The sequence below is a fragment of the Oreochromis niloticus genome, linkage group LG6 (assembly GCF_001858045.2).
Source record: "Oreochromis niloticus isolate F11D_XX linkage group LG6, O_niloticus_UMD_NMBU, whole genome shotgun sequence".
In the NCBI taxonomy this organism is placed as follows: Eukaryota; Metazoa; Chordata; class Actinopteri; order Cichliformes; family Cichlidae; genus Oreochromis; species Oreochromis niloticus.
In genome coordinates this window covers 13,741,030-13,756,659 of record NC_031971.2, presented here as the reverse complement: position 1 = coordinate 13,756,659, position 15,630 = coordinate 13,741,030, and the positions used below count along the sequence as shown (strand labels likewise).

The 15,630-nt window shown below is 41.2% G+C and overlaps 2 protein-coding genes across 3 annotated transcripts; both read left to right on the top strand.

Moving 5' to 3' along the window:
* Positions 1-1,553: 1,553 nt before the first annotated feature.
* percc1 (proline and glutamate rich with coiled coil 1) lies at positions 1,554-4,409 on the top strand. 2 transcript variants are annotated; one of them, XM_013264551.3, is made up of 2 exons: positions 1,554-3,232; positions 3,327-4,409. In XM_013264551.3, the coding sequence occupies exon 2, from the start codon at positions 3,341-3,343 to the stop codon at positions 4,193-4,195; it is 855 nt and encodes a 284-aa protein (XP_013120005.1). In that variant the 5' UTR covers positions 1,554-3,232; positions 3,327-3,340; the 3' UTR covers positions 4,196-4,409. The 2 variants fall into 2 exon arrangements, with proteins under 2 accessions (XP_013120005.1, XP_005460809.1); XM_005460752.4 differs by having other exon boundaries at positions 1,554-3,237.
* Positions 4,410-6,078: 1,669 nt separating this feature from the next.
* pdia2 (protein disulfide isomerase family A, member 2) lies at positions 6,079-14,448 on the top strand. Its single transcript, XM_003455984.5, has 11 exons — positions 6,079-6,438; positions 7,171-7,377; positions 8,632-8,765; positions 8,860-8,997; positions 9,724-9,840; positions 9,987-10,112; positions 10,327-10,521; positions 10,669-10,789; positions 13,506-13,684; positions 13,772-13,957; positions 14,036-14,448. Exons 1-11 carry the CDS (start codon positions 6,162-6,164, stop codon positions 14,090-14,092), a joined length of 1,737 nt encoding a protein of 578 aa, XP_003456032.1. The 5' UTR covers positions 6,079-6,161; the 3' UTR covers positions 14,093-14,448.
* Positions 14,449-15,630: the final 1,182 nt, after the last annotated feature.

Sequence of the window (15,630 nt, the reverse complement as noted above, 5' to 3'; positions counted from 1 at the left end):
ATTAGTGCAAAAAACTCCCATCAATGTATTTTCACTTAAACAAGCAGCTGTTTTTTATGTGCATTAAAGCTATATAAGAATTTAACAGTGCAAATGCAAATTCCTTGCTGACAGTTTAACCAAAATGTATTTCCAGTGGAAATTGGCCGATATATCCTGAGCATAACCATGTATAATATCCACAAAACTTAAAAAGAGGTTATAGACACACAATTAGGGATGGGTATCGTTTAGTTTTTATCCGATACCGGTGCCAAACTGGTACTTTTGAAATGTGCCGGTGCTTAAACGGTACTTGAACCGGTGCTTAAAGAATAGAGAACACAAACTTTGTCCAAAAACCTCTTATGTTTTTATTTTTAGCAGTCTCTTTTTTTTTTCTGCAAAATGATAACCAAGTTAGCCTTTTCTGTTGATACAACATACCTCCTTTGTTTGGAACTGGTGCTTAAACAATGGAAAACACAAACTTTGTCCTAAAACCTCTCATGTTTAGCTGTTTTTTTTTGGGAAAAGATAACAATGTAAGCCTTTTCTGCAGCTATAGGGCATATATGGTATCACTCTATCAAACAAGAAGACAGCCACATGTAACTACGACGGTGTTTGCTAGTTCAGCTTACGTGCATCAATTTAATAACGCCTCCGGAGGATGCAGCCGACGTTTTGGGACACAGCTATCGAGTGCGGGAGAGAGTATGAGCGTGCAGCGTTTAAAGCGTGGAAGTACTGACCTTACTTTGAGTTTGATTCCATAAAAAGTGACAAAAACATTAGTGTCCGTTATGCGTGGGAAGAAAACTTCTTTTTACAGCGAAAAAACCCCATAAACTTCCAAGCAAGCACCGAGTGTACTACGACGTAATGTGAAATTCACAGAGAAACTCGCGGATTCTTCCACTGACCGCTGCGGCACACCTGCACCAGGGTAAACCTCCGCCTAACCCACTCCTGCTTTACAGGTGAAAATAGAGCAACAGGACCGCTAGTCTTTGATTTTATTTATTTTCTGCTGTGTTTTACTTTCATCTATTTGAAAGAGTGAGTGTAAACACAAAAAAATATTTTATTTTATGTGCTGGAATGTGCAGAAAATAGGTTTAAATGTTAAACAAATTTCTTTCAGTCAGAGAATGTTGCATATAATTAAGTTTTTGCTTGATGCATAAAGTTAAAAGATTTAAAGTTTAAAGTTTTAAAAAGAGACGTTTCCATTTGATTACATTTTGTATGATGGATTATGCAGAAAAAGTAGAATTGGGCTGAAAGATCTATCGCTTTATCTATTCAGGTTGTAAATCGTGTTTTTAAAAAGTAACTAAGTAATTAATTACTTTTGAAAATAAGTAATCAGTAAAGTAACGGGATTACTTTTTGGGGGAAGTAATCAGTAATTAGTTACTGATTACTTTTTTCAAGTAACTTGACCAACACTGATCATAACTAAATATTAAAGAATGACAACTGAAAATGTCAATAATTGCCATTTATCTTGTACAAACATCTAAATTATTGTATTTTGTCACAGAAAATGGTCTAAAATCTTTAGTTTGCATGTGTGCTTTTTATAATGAATATAACATGTTAGACAAATCACAAAGTTACTGTGTTTGTTTTGCGTGTCTATGTGCTTGTGTGCCTAAAAGCGTGTGTAATTCTTTGTCAGCCTCTTGAGAGCTGACATATTGCTGCTATTGATCTTTAGTCCTAAAATCAACACAGAAGCCTGGATACTGATGACAGGCAGGCCAGGGGAGTCAGGGTGTCCTGATAACACACACACACACACACACATTAAATAATGCTCTACATGCACATATAAACAGAAGCAAGACACGTATATATGATGTTACAGTACAAACCAGGTCAAATCGGCCTTAATCTGTGAGACTGCTGCAATTATTGTGCAGTTTCCTGAATCACACGTTGTGAAGAGCATATTTCCTTTTTGATTTCAAAAATTCAAGTTTCAGTTTAAACTTTATCTGTAAGTACCAACTTAGATAGAGCATATTGCAAGACTTAATTTACAGATGAAATCTGTTATTTCTGTTCTCTTTGTTTTTCTCTTTGTGTTTTTAAGGGAGTCTTGTTCTGAAGCAGTACCAGCCTGGTTCATAGACACAGACTAAGCCTAAGTCAATAATCAGTAACAATCTCCACTGATTAAAGCTTTTAGTCCAAGGCTAGCCTTAATCCATGTCTGGGGAACTAATGATGCAGTTTTAAGTTAGAAAAGCACATGGGTTTATGTTGGTAGCTTTCTGGACAAACAGCACTGAAAACAAATCTACTTTTGTCTTTGTGGCCATCTTTTTTAGATCTACATCAAACCCAGAAGCTGAACAGCATTTTATGGACTTCACAATTGGTGGTGCAGGTCTCTAAAACTTTACTTTAAAAGTATGTGATAGGACATCTGGTATCTGAAAATCTATTTTAAAATCTTTTTGAATGAATAAGCTCAGGAGGCCGAATCCCAACACAAACCAGGGAAGTTGTAAATCATAGAAAGATGGTGCAACACCGTAGAGTTTGTAGTTTTGGTCTTTTTGTATATTGACAATAAATGATAAAGGATCTCCTCCCTGTCAGCTTTAATTGGTTGAGTGGTTTTACACCATGAGACGCTCACAGGCCTCACCTGCTTATCAGTTTTTTCCTTGAGGGCACTCTGATTTTCTCTGTATTATTCTCCAAGTCAACCAGCGGCCGTTGGCGCATTACTTGGGTGCTTTAAAGAATATTACACTGTGTCGTGCGTTAGGGAGAGTGTGTCTGGACAGCCTGTGTGTTAGCCTGCTGTCGTAGGGGGCATGTGGTGGGCTGATGTGGGTTCAAAGTGTTCCCCTTTAAAAGTCAAAACAGCATGTGATTTGATTTCATGCTCTTTTATCCTTTAACTAGCCTGATAACAGGGACGGAAAAAGGCAATGATGTGTTTGTGTCCGCGTCTGGATAACAAATCTCCATCATCCCCTAGCAGAGGGTCCATTAGCTTCGGCCCCCCTCCCCGGTTGCCTAGTGATAAAGTAAACAATGTGTGTTTGACCAATCCCGCGCGCAAATATTTGTCCTGGAAGCTGCCTCATCCGACGCCAGTCACACACACGCCTGCTGCCGTGTGCGGAGGTATATATAGAGGGCCGGTCCTGGAGGGCACACCGAGTGAATCCATCAGTGACCCAGGCCAGACCTTTATTCTTGGACAGACACTAAACCTGGCAGCAAGGTAAGGTAAGGAAACTCAATATAGGCATTTTTTGCTTTTTTTGTTATTCCCAATCAAGTTCTTACTGTCCCTTTTTCTGCATTCATCTCATCAGGATTAGAAGCCGACATGGCTGCAGGCGTCATCAGGAACTTCCTCATCCAGGCTCCGACTCCGGCCTACTTCCCCATGATTTTTCAGCATTCTCCGTGTAAAGACAGTGACTACGAGAAGAAGCTGCAAGAGAAGCCAGAGGAGAGAGAAGACGAGGAAGAGAGACAGGCAGATGAAGACGAGGAGGACGAAGAATCTGAGGCTCAGGAGGAAGAGGAAGAAGGTTTGGACGAGGTTTTCTTAAACCCCGCTCACCATGCTCTGGATGTGACCAAGCAGCTGCTGAGGTTCGCCGACGTCATCAGTCGCGATGTGCAGCGCTATTTCGGTCGCTGCTCCGGTGACCAAGAAGCCTGCGACATCTACAGCGACTCCATCTCCATCACCACCAGTGGGCGTCTGCGTTACTATGACGACCTGATGAGAATAGCGAGAGCAGGAAGTCCAGAGGTGCAGGAGAACAGCTTCGGGGCCTGTCCTGAAGAGCAAAGAGCCGCGGCTGCAAAAGGCAACAGCAGTGGGCTGGGGCCCCTGGCTGAACTGTTTGACCTCAGGGCCCCGAGCAAGGGCCGAGGCCAACCGATGATCAAACGACACCTCCCTCTCAGTTTCTGGACCGAGCCGATCCCCAGCTGCTCCCTGGTCACTCTGAGTAACACGCTTGACATCGCACACAGGACCGGCGCCTCGCCTTCACAGGACCTCACACACACGGACGATAACGCGCACATGCACTATAACGTCCCAGCGCAGCACAACATGCACACCCTCGACAGCACTCAGCCAGATTTCAGCGACCTGTTGGCGAACTGGGATCCAAACCCGGAGCTCACTCACACGCTGACCGAGAACACAAACATGCAGCACTGATCACGCCAGCCTCAGCCTGGGACTGAAAAGACTCCACTTATGATCCTTATACAGTTTTCTGCAGTTTTAAAGGGTCAGGACAAAGAACCTGCCATGTGAGCAGAGTGAGATTTAATTTAATAAAAAAATGTACCAGGACCCATCCTGTCCTCTACTACTGTAACATAATCGGATGTGAAACTGTTACGCTTTATTTCTGTTGCATAATATTTTGTAGAGCTGCTGCTGACATTTTATAAAATAAATTCATTAACATGAGTGTTGACTCTTTGTTGCTGTTATTTACTCGCTAATTCACAGTTTGAATTTTGTCAAATATGGCTGTGTCGGGTCGAAAAATGTAATTTTTCCGAAAAAAATCCATCATTGTTTTGGTCATACAGTCATGTAGCTGTTAAAAAACCCAAAAATCTCAGGTTACAGAGTTTAACTTCTTGTTTTGCCGCATGGATGCACAGGTGCACTCCAGGACGCTGTCACATCCCTGCTGTGTGTGGCCACAGCATTGGGTTACAGGTGTAAAGAAAACACTACTCACCACACCCATCATTTATGTCACGGTGTCTGTACTGTACATAGATGCTGTCCAAGGTTAAACAGACGGGTAGCAAAACAAACTTTTCTTTAGCGGTTGTTTCCTGGAGTGAAACCCTTCACATTTATGCCCAATTTACCTTTATCTGTGAGTCAGCATTAGAGAGATGACAGGAAACTAAAAATGGAGACAGAGCGTGATGCTGGAAGCAATGACCTGCTTCTTTGAATCTCAGAGCAACATTGTGAAACCTGGACGTAGTTCAGTAACGTTCAAAGATATTCAATGAGTTTTAAAGTTATAAGCAGAAACAGATGTGGCTGTCTTCCACAGCACGTCTTTTGTCCCGTCTCCCTCTCATCAACCCCAACCGCTCATGGCAGATGGCTGCCGCTCCCTGAGCCTGGTGCTGCCAGAGGTTTCTTCCTGTTAAAAGGGAGTTTTTCTTTCCCACTGTTGCCAAGTGCTTGCTCATAAAGGTTTACCTTACAATATAAAGCACCTTGAGATGACTGTTGTTCTCATCTGGTGCGATATAAAAAAACTGAATTCAGCAAATAAATAAGACTTTTCAAAACATACGTTTTAGAGAAACACAAAGGTTTAAAAAAAGAACCTTGCGGTTGTTTTAGAGCTCGAACTTCAATCTCAACTTTTGAAGCAAGTTTTAAAATCCTGAAAACAGCTGGACAACCTCTGCCTGTGCAGAAAGACTCAGCGCTGTGAGTGTGAGTGTTACATGTACTGGTTTTAGATTAGCGCACATCAACACGCACAGTAAAACGCAAAGCATCTGTGTGACAAAGACAGCACTATGTTGCGGCACTCAGCTTAAGTGATATTTCATGTTGCTAGCTTGAAGAGAAAACAGAAAAACTTGCTATGTTTCCTGTTTAATGGTGATGTGGATTTAAATTTGAGGTCATGACAGGGGCAACTGTGGAAAGTGGTCTCTGTAGTTTGAGTAAACATAAAGGGTGTGATAAAAGGTAAGAGTTGTTAATCCACCTGTTAGTATCACTGTGGGAGTTTTAGGTAAATGAGGGTTTGATAAGGAGCAGAAAGAGGAGTTAAAGTTAAAAGGAGTGTTTTAATGCTACCATGTGGTCCATGGGGGGGGGTGTCTATTTAAACGCTATAAACAAAAAAAACAAACACAAACATACGAGTAGGTGTACGTGTGATCAACCACAGCAGTCGATCATCCAGTTTACCCAATTCTGAATCTACAAGGCATCGTTTGATTGGTCGAGACTGGAAAGTTTCCCTTACAGGCGTGACGCCTGATTGGATGACAGGGAAGGCCAGTAACATTCTGACACACACGCTTCATCTTAGATAAATAATCGTACAAAGAGTAAAAGACACATGCATTGACGGTCACCTACACCTAAGCACGGGTACCAGAGCAGCTCAGACAGAGACGCAGACATGAAGACTCACAAGCTTTTGTTCATGGCGCTGCTGGGCCTGCTGCTGTGGGCCTCCTGCACGCAGGCCGAGGACAGCACTGACAAGCAGACAGAGTCGCAAGAGGAGACGTCTGAGGAGGCATCGGAGGAGACGACCGAGGAGGCGGAGGAGGAGGCAGAGGCACCAAAGAAAGAGAAAACAACTGAGATAGAGGAGGAGAATAATGTCATGATCCTTCACATCAACAACTTTGAAAGAGCCCTCAGCGAGAATCAGTATTTACTGGTTGAATTCTGTAAGTGGGATGTCTTATGTTCTGGAAAAATCCTGTTTATTATGATAAATGAGCTCTTTTGTGCCAGTTTGATGCCATTAATAACTTGTGATGAATTTTCTCTTATCTCTTTGTCTTCTTTGAGACAATTTTTATTAAATTTGAGTTGCTTTTATGCACAAATAACATCAGTGACAGCAAAGGTTGGCATAAGGGTCACATAAAGAAGAACTAATAGGTAAGATGTGCAGATTTTATGTAATAACATGAAAACTAAGATGTAAATGTCGTGGGAACATCTAATCTAATCTAAACTGATCAAAGAAGGTTAGAAAATATGGCAGGAAGTGAAAAGATTATCTCATTTTGCTGACAAGGAATTTAAAATTTGATCAATTTATAAACGAGAGAAAGTCTAAGTTTTCTTTCCCAGCCTTTAACAGCGCCGAGGCATTATCGCACACGTGACACGTCCTGTCCAGGTGTTGTGCGGGTTCAACTCTCCCACAGATGAACTGAAGCGGAGAGGCCAGGACAAGGAAATGAGACATGGGGGAGAAAGACGGAGCCCAACTGCCACTTTATATCAGCTGCTCATTTCCATGAGTATCTGGACAGGAGCTGCTGATAGCAGCAGAGCAGAGGCCTGCTGTGGACAAACCCCTTTAGTTTTCAGTGTCTCCCTCTGTCTCTCACTCTCGCGGTAACTTTCATTGAACTGTGTGCGTTCATGTGTTTTTATATGTACTGTAGATGCTCCTTGGTGCGGTCACTGTAAACAGCTGGAGCCAATTTATGCCGAGGCTGCCGAGAAGCTGAAGGAGGAGGAGCCGGAGCTGCGCTTGGCCAAAGTGGATGCCACGGAGGAGAAAGAGCTGGCCGAAGAGTTTGACGTCGGAAGCTTCCCCACTCTGAAACTCTTCATCAATGGAGACCGCAAAGAGCCTGTCGAATACACCGGTGAGCACACACACACACACACACACACACACACACTTATACACAAACACAAGCAGCTCTTTATGCATCATCAGTGAACATCATCACCTGATTGTGTATAGTTTGCATTTTTCCACCTCCCAGCACCTTCGAGGGTTATCATCTGTCAGTTTGCACACTGAACCAAATGTGTGTGTTTAACCTACTGTATAACCTAGTTGGTGTTAGAGCTTTTTTAATTATTATAATTTTTCTGAGTCTTTGTGTGTCAAAGCTGTGGTTCCCACAAAGGCCTGTGGGATGGGTACTGCTTTACTGAGTAGAGCAGCTGACCCATAAGCAATAAGGGTTGGAATCTGCCTTGAGGTCTTTACTGGTCTTTCGCTCAACTTTATTACAATAAGAATCTAATGTGTAAAATGAAAAATATATTTTTTAAAAAGTAGCCCTTCATCAGCACCACTTCTCATATTAAAACCAGTTGATCTGAACCCATTCTACTACAATAGTTACTGTGAAATCATTTTTCAGCAAAGAGTCAAATTCAGCCACTGGACAGGTTTGGAAAAAATTTTTTAGATGACAATTTTGGGCTTTTAACGTTTTTTCTGCTAAAAACCTCCCCCAAGGCACTTCATGTGTAATTAAGTGACAGATAAACAAATAAACAACAGAAAAGTTCTTGTTTTTTCACTATTGACTGTAGAAATAAATGGGTCCAAAGTTTAAAAAAAAAGGTATTTTTGTGAATTAATGAAATGTGCTTTATAATTACAGGACAGTCTGTGCTATAAGATACCAGAACTTTTTCTATACTTTTACAAATTTATTTCTTACAATTTAAGTCTTGCTGACAGATTTGTTTCATTTACTACAGGAAGATTTCTATACATTTAACTACACATTTAGCAATGTGCAGTTAAACCTCTTTATACTGACTTACTTAAGGTCAAAGCTGGGTTGACGGTATGTGACCTTCGATATAAAATGACTTTGACCTCCCTGGCTGTTTCAAATATTTACCTATAACCTTTTAGCTAGTACTAAAAATAAAAGCTAGCAAGCAATTCCAACATTTCCTAATTAAGCCAGACTTTTAGCAGCCATTACAAATACGCATTACCTTTCTGACTTTTACTTAATTGAATTCACTGACTGCCTGTTTCTACTCTCTTGTTATCATTTCTGCTCAAAGCTGAGCTACAAGCTGACGTTGGGGACTCGTTGCTTCAAAGCACCTGAAACAGCCGCTTTATATCGACCTTGTCTCTGCAGGTAAGAGGACGACGATAGGGATAATCCAGTGGATGAAGCGTCGCACTGGCCCCGGTGCTGAAGCCCTGGAGTCTGCAGACTCTGCAGCTCAGTTCATAGACGCCCATAACATCACTGTAGTGGGATTCTTCGAGGTCTGTCCTTCTGTCCAGTGCTAACATTAAATCATGCAATCATCTATGAGTGCTCGTTCATGGTATAACCCCATGCTTCCACCCTGTCCTGCAGAGTTTGGATAGTGAAGCTGCTCAGGTGTTTAAGGAAGTTGCTATGGACATGCCCGACCAAGAGTTTGGAGTCACAGCCACTCCAGAGGTTTTCCAGAAGTATGAGGTGAAAGGCAGCTCCGTGGTGCTCTTCAAAAAGGTACAAATATTTTTCAGAGATTTTGCTTTGCCGCCATCTAGTGTCCGGAGATAGTGAGTGCATGTTCCTGTTAAAGGCCAAACGTCCGTGAAGATATTCTGATCAGTTTCAGTTATGCAAAAAAAAATCAAAGATCATTAAAATTAAATGTTACATATATGTTTTGATAACTTTATGCTATCCATGGCCATGTAGCTGATGATAAAATAAATTATTAAGCCTATTGACCATGAAGAGAAAAAACATCAGAAAAAGAGACTGTGACATATAACAGAATCAACTTCTTTGAGTCTATGAGTCATTTCTTTGAATAACTTCACTATAAAACAGATTTTGATGAATCAGTGAGAATTTGACGAAATAGTTGTAATAATATTTGTATTTATTTTAAAGGGAAAATGCAACCTGGTAGGTTGATAGTATTTATAGATAATTAAGAAAAACCAAACATAGAAAACCATTTAAACCTACTGTATGTTAAAGAAAAACGTACAGATATGAGGTAACAAATCAAACATGAAAACCACTAAAATTGTATTAAAGAACAAAACACATTAATTAGTACAACATTTATGGATTTGAGAGGGTAGATTGTACAGTAACTACTGTGTTATAGATGTGGAGAAAGAACGCACCGAATTATGATCATTAATTCTGCACGTGTAATATTTCAAGTATGTAAAATGTAAATGTGTGTGTGTGTGTGTGTGTGTGTGTGATTGCTAGTTTGATGATGGCAGAGCAGACTTTGTGTTGTCAGAAGAGGGGAAGCTGGAGAAAAACAACCTGACCACCTTCATCAAGCAAAACAGCCTGCAGCTGATCATCCGATTCAGCCAGGAGGTAACGCACACACCTGTGAGCAGACACAAAGAGAGAAAACTGCAATTACATTTAAAAAATGATAGCATAATACTGTGCGTGCGCGCGCGTGTGTGTGTGCGTGTGTGTGTGTGTGTGTGTGTGTGTGTGTGTGTGTGTATTTTCAGGTAGCAGACAAAGTCTTCAACTCTGGCATCAACGTGCACTGCCTTCTGTTCATGAACTCCACAGTGGAGAGTCAGATGAGGCTCCTGGAAAGATTCAAGGCTGTTGCCAAGGAGTTCAAAGGAAAGGTAACTGTCCTGCTCTGTGTGTGTGTGTGTGTGTGTGTGTGTGTGTGTGTGTGTGTGTGTGTGTGTGTGTGTGTGTGTGTGTCATGTGGATCATTACAATGTAAGGTGAAGACTTTGTTTCATCAGTGCATTGTCCTCTAAACTGTTGGAAATGTGATTGTGTGTGTGTGTGTGTGTGTGTGTGTGTGTGTGTGTGTGTGTGTGTGTCATACAGCTGCTGTTCATTCTGATAGACGTGTCAGAGCCCCTGTCACACGTGCTGAGCTACTTTGCCGTGTCCAAGGACGACGCCCCCACGTTGCGCATCATTAATATGGACACGGGAAAGAAGTACGCCAGTGACTCAGAGGAGCTGACCATAGACTCACTACGACAGCTGTGCCAAGAGGTTGTGGATGGTACTGCAAAGGTACTACAAGCGCACACAGTCCCCACCTTCTCAAGTCTGTATGTGACTCCATGTGAATGTTAGGTTAAAAGCACTTGTTGTAATTAATGAGTAGTAAAGTACTGTAGAAGTACGAGTTCTTTTAACTCGTCCGTTTTTGTTCTGCAGCCTTACTATCGGTCAGAGGACATCCCAGAGGACTGGGACAAAGGACCAGTAAAAATCCTGGTGGGAAAGAACTTTGACTCCGTCGCTCTGGACCCGACCAAAAATGTGTTTGTTGAGTTTTGTAAGTCAAGCTGCACTTTAATCTGGGCAGGGATCTTGTGAAATCAGAGCGTTCGTTTATTATTCAACTCAGTCAAATTTGCAGTGAAGTTTGCCAACATCACCTTGATCATCACCTTTCTCTGACTTCAAATTCATTACTCCTTGATTTAAGCTGCTTCACTAAATGATGTTTAGAGTCTGGCACTAATCTGCTCAGAGTTGCTCTGGTGTCTCATCTAACTTTAATGAGCCTACCTGTGAGCAGGATTTCCGACATCTTAATAACTTAAAAGCGAATCCTAATAGGAAATTTGGCAGCTGGAACACTGCACAAACACTGAGGATAGACATTTCCAATGCAGTCTTTAAACCTTTGACAAGAAAAATATTTGCATATCCACCAACAGTGGATTCAAGGAGGGAGAACTCCTTGAATTTTCTACTTCTGAACAAAACATCCTCTCAAGAGAGCATGGAGCAAAGGCTGTAGAGTCCACAGCATACTGAATGATTTTAATGTTACAGAAACTACAGAAGAGGACACAAAACAAGCACTAACAGAAGTAAATTAAGCTACTGAGTGAAGGAGGTACTGATATTAGATGCAGCATCTAATATATGATAACATTATCATTCAAGTCTTGTGTTAAAGCTGAAGAGAACTCAAAGTGAAGCGACAGGAAGCAGAAGCATGGTCAAGCAATATTTATTTACAGTTTACCAAAGAACATCGTGAAGTGTTTGAGACAGAGAAGCAGAATGAGCTGGTAAAAGGGTTGGAGCTGGCAGCATGCACACAGACTCCTGATGCAGACGAGCGAAGGCTAATCTGAGCCAGTGAGAGCAGAGAGGGACACTCAGACACAAGTAATCTGTGCAAGCTGGAGACCAGAGGTCCACTCAAGGAGTGGATCAGCAAGGAATTAGCAAGAGGTTTAGTGAGTGGCCCGAGGAACTGAGTGGCTGATGATGTGATTGGGCAGCATGCTGGAGCTAAGGACCGGTATTTGAGGCAAAGATGATTGGCAGCTGGAAACTCAAGCCACCGAGCAACTGATTCCACTCCTGTAGTCAAAGCAGGCATGTGGAGAAAGATCCGGATTTGGGAAAAAACTCTCTGAAAAAAGCTTAGCCTGGAGAAAAAGTAGCATAAATTCACACTTGTTCTTTTTATATGTTCGAGGGATAATTGTGCTGTGGCTGTCTTTTAATCTTTTAATCCTGCCAAAATTTGCTTAAACGTTCTCTTGCACACACTGAACAGCTGATTAGAATTTGCTGGCCAAACATCAATGCAACCAGTCAAGACTACAGCCAAAAAATGTCTAATAAAATAGCATTTTAAAGCCAGAAGGTCAAAGGTCACCTTCACTTTGCCATAGCGTTGTTCTTCAAAAACACTTTTTTGGTCAATATTTGGTGCCACACACATACAGAAGCAGAGGGTGAGACGGTGAAGATATTTCACCTTCGGTCAGATGCTGATCTGGTGACGCTGACCTTTTGTGTCCACCTATTAATAAATTGTTCAGTGTCTACACTGCATGTATCTTGAGTCTGGACACAATCAGAAGTAAATTCCAACTTTAATATATGGATGGAGTCACACAACTGCAAAAAGGTAATATTAGTTAGCAACAACCCATCCTAAAGGCTGTTTATGCCAGGCTTGCGGCAGTTTTTCAAATTCTTCATTCTGTATTTGTTGGTGAATAGATGAACAAAAGTAAGAAATGCAAACAGAGAAGATAACATCACATTTATAGAGGTATGATAAAATGAAGATGATATCTATGAAAATTAACAGAGCTGGGGTTTATAATGAATCTTAAAAAAACAACATCTAGATGTTAGTAATGCAAGTTTCATTCAGATTAGCCCACCCATTAAGGTGGAGAAAGGGCACATACTTTGTACGAAGATTATTGTTCTCACTTAACACAAGTAATTGTTAACGTGGCCACGTCACTACTCCAAAGTCAGATGGGGCTAGAGCAGTAAGACAGGCCAACAGTTCAGCTGGATTTCTAAAATAAAGAACATACACTATGTGGACAAAAGGATTAGGAAACGCCTTTTAATCCTTGAATTCAGGTGCTTTCAGTTTCATTGCCACAGGTGTATAAAGTCAAGCACCTAGCCATGCAGTCTGCCTTTACAAACATTTATGAAAGAATCGGTTCTGTAACAGGATGCCACCATAGCAACAAGTCAGTTTGTAACATTTTCTGTGACGTCTATAAATTCCACAATCATCTGTAAGTGGTGGTAGACCACGTATAGATCATAAAAGTCGCCAACTCTCTGCTGACTCAGTAACTGCAGAGCTCCAAACCTCCTCTGACATTAACATCAGCACAGAAACTGTGCACCGGGAGCTTCATGGCGTGAGTTTGCATCTCTAGCAGCTCCTGTCGGTGGAACATGGAGTTGGCCAAGTTCTTTGCTCCATGTAGTGCGTGTAGATTAGTATGTAGTAAACAGGGAGTTGGCATTAAGAAAGTTAACGTTTATTTAGCTGAACTTAAGGTTTGTTCAAACACGGTAAGAACCTCCTATCCTTCCACATTTCCTTTAAGCAACGAAGCAGATCTCTAAAATGGTTATTTCTCTGTGTTTACTGTAACATACAGCTGAAATAATCCACCTTTCTTTAATTCATCTTCACCAACATTAAAATGAGGTTCCTTTAATCCCCCAACAATGTATGTGTATCTCTGTGTGTCTGAGTGTAGATGCTCCATGGTGTGGACACTGCAAGGAATTGGCTCCCATCTGGGATGAGCTTGGTGAGAAATATGCCGACCATGATGACATCATCATAGCCAAACTAGACGCCACAGCCAATGAAGTGGAGTCTCTTGACATTAAGAGTTTCCCAACACTCAAATACTTCCCAGCTGGTGACAAAGAGGTACACACACACACACAGAAACACACACACACGCACACACACACACACACACACGTGGACACAGTGCATACTTTCTTTTTCTCTCAGGTGATCGAATACACTGGACAAAGGGACCTGGAGACATTTTCTAAATTCCTGGATGGTGGAGGAGTTTTACCTAAAGAGGAAAAGGTTGAGGATGAGGATGAGGATGACGACGACGATGATGATGATGATGATGAGGATGAGGAGGATGAGAAAAAGGAAGGCGACAAGGCTGCTGGCGATAGCAAGGTTTGTGTTACCGCTGCAGATTTATGCTGTTTTTCTTTTAAAAATAACCCACAGTTCACACATTTTCCTCTTTTTCAGGAGCCCGATGAGTCCGCAGAGGAAAAGACCAATAAAACATCCAAAGATGAGCTGTAATGTCACTTTTTGGCCAATCAGGATCAACCTAGCAACTTTGAATTTTCTTAATAAAAGTGATACAGGTTTAAAGTGTCGGCTTTGTTGTGAAAAAGCTTTAAACTTTTTGCGGTGATGCTTGCTTCTTTATATGTCTGTTGAGTGCTTCACACGGCTGAATTTGACAGGTTCAACACAGACGGTAATGTTTATAGAGACTCTCCAAATGTGTCATAAAATTGAGCTTCAGCAGGATTACGAGGACACACTGGACCAGGATCATTTTTCCATAACATTACAAAGACAAACAGCGCAATAAAAGATGGATGTGCATTGCTGCATTTTTTTAAGAGCATTAACAATCAAAAGAAAACAAATATGAACACAGCTCACAGCTATGTTTTTATGATGTTTCAAATACAATTTTTCTTCATCCGTTTTAATACTGGGTATCTGATAAATTTCTATTCAACTCAGTTTGGTTATATAACACCGGTTCATAACAATAGACTTCTCAAGACACTCAATATTGTGGGCAGGGATTAAAGTCGGATTTGGCGGGGGGGGGGGGGGCTCTAAGGTTGGACGTAGCAGTGCAGTGAAAAGAATTTCTTAGAAATTTCTTGGAAACGAGTCACATAATGATTTGTTCTGCGAGTTTCTTTGTGTACAAACTGTGATCAGCTGACTTGTGCTGCTGCTCTGATATTCGCTGCTCTTTATCTTGTATGTGTTGTGAGCTCTGTGGCTTATTTCTAATCCCCTTAATACAATAAATCTAGTGTAAAAAGTAGAAATCAGTGCGTCTATCTAATCAGCATCACCTCAAATATAAATTAATGTCTGCTACCCTTTATCACTGTGTGGGAGGTAGAGTTGTTATACAATATGGAGGACTCAGAAATAGAACTGAACTCAAAAGCAGCTTTATTGCTGAACTCACATGAGACTGAATAGAAAGACTAAGCAGACATGTGGGAATACAAGCTAGGAAACTACACAGGAACTCCAAAGAGACAGGACACACAGCCTGAGAGAGAGATAAACAAGGGCTTAAATAGACACAGGAAGTAATGAGGGAGATGGAATGGGAACACAGGTGAACTAAATCAGGCTAACAAGACAGGAGAAGCAAAAACACAATGCACACAGAAGAGACTATCGAAATAAGTTGGGAAATAAACAAACACAGAGAAGGAGACCCAGACTCGAGACAAACTAGAAGCAGGTAAAGACTAAATAAACACAGAGACATGACTGACCTGAGACAACAGGGTGACCAACCATAGGGACAGGGCACAGTGAGAGTTGACACAGAAGCATGACCAGGGCCACAGATGAAGATAACTAAATTTTACAGACTCAAAAGATCAAAATACAAACAGGTTACAGCCAACGAGCTTGAATTTATTTATACAGTACATTTAAAACAACAACCGTTGAGCAAAGTGTTGTACATTTAAATGATCAAAAGAGATAAAAACATAGGAAGACATGACAAAATTTAAGAAGAGAAGCATAAAATGAGAAGATTTGAGTAAGAAATAAGACAAATAAAA

What these genes read in the sequence shown, in the direction of transcription:
- percc1 (XM_013264551.3), top strand. Translation starts at nt 3,341, where the DNA reads ATGGCTGCAGGCGTCATCAGGAACTTCCTCATCCAGGCTCCGACTCCG.
- pdia2 (XM_003455984.5), top strand. Translation starts at nt 6,162, where the DNA reads ATGAAGACTCACAAGCTTTTGTTCATGGCGCTGCTGGGCCTGCTGCTG. An exon ending in GTATTTACTGGTTGAATTCT is followed by an intron (nt 6,439 to 7,170) that starts GTAAGTGGGATG and finishes TATGTACTGTAG; the next exon opens with ATGCTCCTTGGTGCGGTCAC. An exon ending in AGAGCCTGTCGAATACACCG is followed by an intron (nt 7,378 to 8,631) that starts GTGAGCACACAC and finishes TTGTCTCTGCAG; the next exon opens with GTAAGAGGACGACGATAGGG.